Source organism: Nannospalax galili, unplaced genomic scaffold, assembly GCF_000622305.1.
Source record: "Nannospalax galili isolate Female #2095 unplaced genomic scaffold, S.galili_v1.0 scaffold1171, whole genome shotgun sequence".
Taxonomy (NCBI): domain Eukaryota; kingdom Metazoa; phylum Chordata; class Mammalia; order Rodentia; family Spalacidae; genus Nannospalax; species Nannospalax galili.
In genome coordinates this window covers 344,325-347,008 of record NW_008328881.1, presented here as the reverse complement: position 1 = coordinate 347,008, position 2,684 = coordinate 344,325, and the positions used below count along the sequence as shown (strand labels likewise).

At 42.7% G+C, this 2,684-nt stretch overlaps 1 protein-coding gene and 1 long non-coding RNA gene across 3 annotated transcripts in view; one reads left to right on the top strand and one right to left on the bottom strand.

The window, feature by feature from the left end:
* Window positions 1–264: 264 nt before the first annotated feature.
* On the bottom strand, window positions 265–1,801 carry Cfl2 (cofilin 2). Its single transcript, XM_008829792.3, has 3 exons — window positions 1,476–1,801; window positions 1,293–1,369; window positions 265–1,210 (listed from the first exon to the last, which is right to left on the bottom strand). Exons 1-3 carry the CDS (start codon window positions 1,733–1,735, stop codon window positions 1,098–1,100), a joined length of 450 nt encoding a protein of 149 aa, XP_008828014.1. The 5' UTR covers window positions 1,736–1,801; the 3' UTR covers window positions 265–1,097.
* Window positions 1,802–1,898: 97 nt separating this feature from the next.
* LOC108490653 overlaps window positions 1,899–2,684 on the top strand; it is an 86,496-nt gene continuing 85,710 nt past the window's right edge. For both annotated transcript variants that reach the window (XR_003848951.1, XR_003848950.1), the window contains exon 1: window positions 1,899–2,614. This is a non-coding gene — a long non-coding RNA (uncharacterized LOC108490653). The remainder of the gene's footprint in view (window positions 2,615–2,684) is intronic.

Here is a 2,684-nt window from a genome sequence, read left to right as displayed (position 1 = left end):
CTGGAGTATGTCAAAGTGCAAAAAAATATTTCTGACCTCCATATTAAAACATAAATAAACATGTTTATAAAAGTACCACTCTTTTAATGATGGTTTGTAAGTGACTAGGATATTTTAAAACCAAAGAAATCCAACAAATCTGGAAAATGCCATGCATGAAGGTTGTACAAAAGAATTCTCAAATAACCAGTGCAGAGGTTAGTAGTTGTTTACCCTAAAAGTCATTTCACATTTTGCAAAATTCCCAAGGAAAACAAGGCAACGTTCTGTAACTCGCCACAGTTTTTATTGTAACGTGGCCATCTCAAAACAACGTTCCATTTAAGGCTCTTTTATACAGAAACTGCCATCATGACTGATAGTCAAAATATCTTTTAGTGTTTCAAGACTCATGGTAAACATAAAACTCCTACATTTATTCAGTAGTGTACACTCAATGAAAACAAAAGGCATCAATACAGCTATTTAGGATATGCAGGTAACAGGAATGAACACTGAGGTACTAGGATAAATTGATGACAGTTAATGAAACTTAATTGGCATTCCTTTTAAGGGATTAAACTCATTACAAAAAAAAAGTGCTTTTTAACGCATAGTGTTAAATCTGTGCTGCCATGTCACAAAAATAGGCTTGCCAAGGCAGGTGAGGTGTATGAATGCTCCAGCGCCCCACAGAACTGCAATGAAGTGCAACTATAAATAATACTGAAAAATGTTTACCAACTGACCAGTGGGTAATCCTTTCAAGGCATTCAATCAGCTTACCCTCTGCGATACTCTAGCTATTCACATTAACAATCCCATCCATGGTGGTGCTTGCTGCAAGGAAGGCATGTAACCAGTTGTTTTGGCTAAAATAAGAAGGGAAGGCATTCCTTGGGTTCTACGTAAAAGTAACCATATTAAACAGTATTAATGGCAATAACTGACAGGCTTCTTAAATGAATGATAACTCCTTCATTCATTGTGTTGGAAGGGCCCAGTGGAAGGGAATAACCAAACAAACAAAAAACACAAAACCTAATACTATTCCAATGGACGACTGAGCTGCAGAAACTGTAAGCCTGTTAAGATCCAGATGGCACTTGACTATTACTTTATAATGGTTTTCCTTCAAGTGAAACTACGACATTGCCTCCCAATTTCTCTCCAAGTGTCGAGCGGTCCTTAATATCATCCAAGCCATTTACTTGCCACTCATGTTTAATACCTAAAAAGAAAAAAAAAATCCCATTACCTTATTAAAATTAGGAGAGAGTAATTTCTCTGCACAAAATATTCAAAGTTTGTACCTGTAAATTTCTTTTTAATGGCATCTTTGGAACTAGCATAGATCATCTTGCTTTTTAATGGTGCACTTTCAGGAGCCCTAGGGGGGAAAAAATGTTGAATTTCAAAAGAAAAACAAAGGCAACACTGACTATGATAATAATCCTTGCATTTTAAAAGTACTTTTTTCTTTTGTTTTTACACACCAGAATATAAATACTAGGTCTTCTTTCTTAGACTCTTTTGTTTCGTATGTGGCATCGTACAAAGCATATCGGCAATCATTCAGAGGTAGCAACTTCACAAAAGATGTGTACGGGTCCTCTACTGTATCACCAATGTCACCCACCAAGATCTGCTTTGCTTCCTCTACAATTATTTGTCTTTTGTCATCACTTAAACAGAAGAGAACCGCTTTCTTTCTCTTTTTGATCTCCTCTTGTGTAGAAGATTTTCTTACTTTCATATCATTAAAAACTTTGATGACTTCATCATTCACTGTAACTCCAGATGCCTGAAAATAAACAAAGAACTGTAATTCAGACGAGCATTTTGGCTTTAATCAAAATTGTTTAGCTAGAAAGGATTCACTTCAATCTGGCCATGAAAAATTGCACCAAACAACGAAAGCAGTCCTGAGATATCTGTCATATTTAAATCGCAGTATAAGATGCAGCTAAGATTTCTAACTCATACTGCCCACCCATCCTTCTTAAAGGAGTGTGGGAAAAGACGCAAACAGAAGGTGGAAAGGGACAAATACAAGTTGTCCCATCCCTGAAATGTTTCCTATTTCACTGGGTGATGTCAGAGCGTCAGGAGCAGCAGCAAAAATACCTTCTGTATTGTGTCAACTCCGCAGGCCTTAAAAAAAACTCTTTGGGATTTCAGTTAATGCTTCTACTATTTTTTTCTTTAAAGTCATCCTGGCCACCGCCTTTTCCTCATAAGGAAAGGGAATCAAGTGTGAACTCCAACCGCCCACGGCTACAGCAAATGCCCCACAGCCCCGAGGCAGCCTCGAAAAATAACGGGCCCGGGAGAAAGCTTTCCACCGCGAGCAGGCGTGCGGAAGAGCTCCCACCTGCTCGGCTGCGCACAGCGGTTTCCTATGGCCTTCCGGACCCTCCTCAAAGGCTCCAGGACGCGCCAACCCCACCGAGCGCGCTAAGCACTGCAGGCAGCGAAGGGCAAACGGAGGTGCGTGGGGTCGCGCGGCCAGCAACCCTCCGGCCCTCCCGCCCCAGGAATCCGGGCAGCCGCAGGCCCCGCCGGACCCTAGCGGGGCCGGGGCGGGGCGGGGGGCCGCAGCGCCGAAGCGCCCACCTCCCAGACCCCAGGCAGGGTAAGATGACGGCCTCGCGCCCGCAGCCGCGCGGGGGTCGCGTTGGGCCCAGCCTCCCGCCGGAGCGCCC

What these genes read in the sequence shown, in the direction of transcription:
- Cfl2 (XM_008829792.3), bottom strand. Translation starts at nt 1,735, where the DNA reads ATGAAAGTAAGAAAATCTTCTACACAAGAGGAGATCAAAAAGAGAAAG. An exon ending in GACCTAGTATTTATATTCTG is followed by an intron (nt 1,370 to 1,475) that starts GTGTGTAAAAAC and finishes TTTCCCCCCTAG; the next exon opens with GGCTCCTGAAAGTGCACCAT. An exon ending in CATTAAAAAGAAATTTACAG is followed by an intron (nt 1,211 to 1,292) that starts GTACAAACTTTG and finishes TTTTCTTTTTAG; the next exon opens with GTATTAAACATGAGTGGCAA.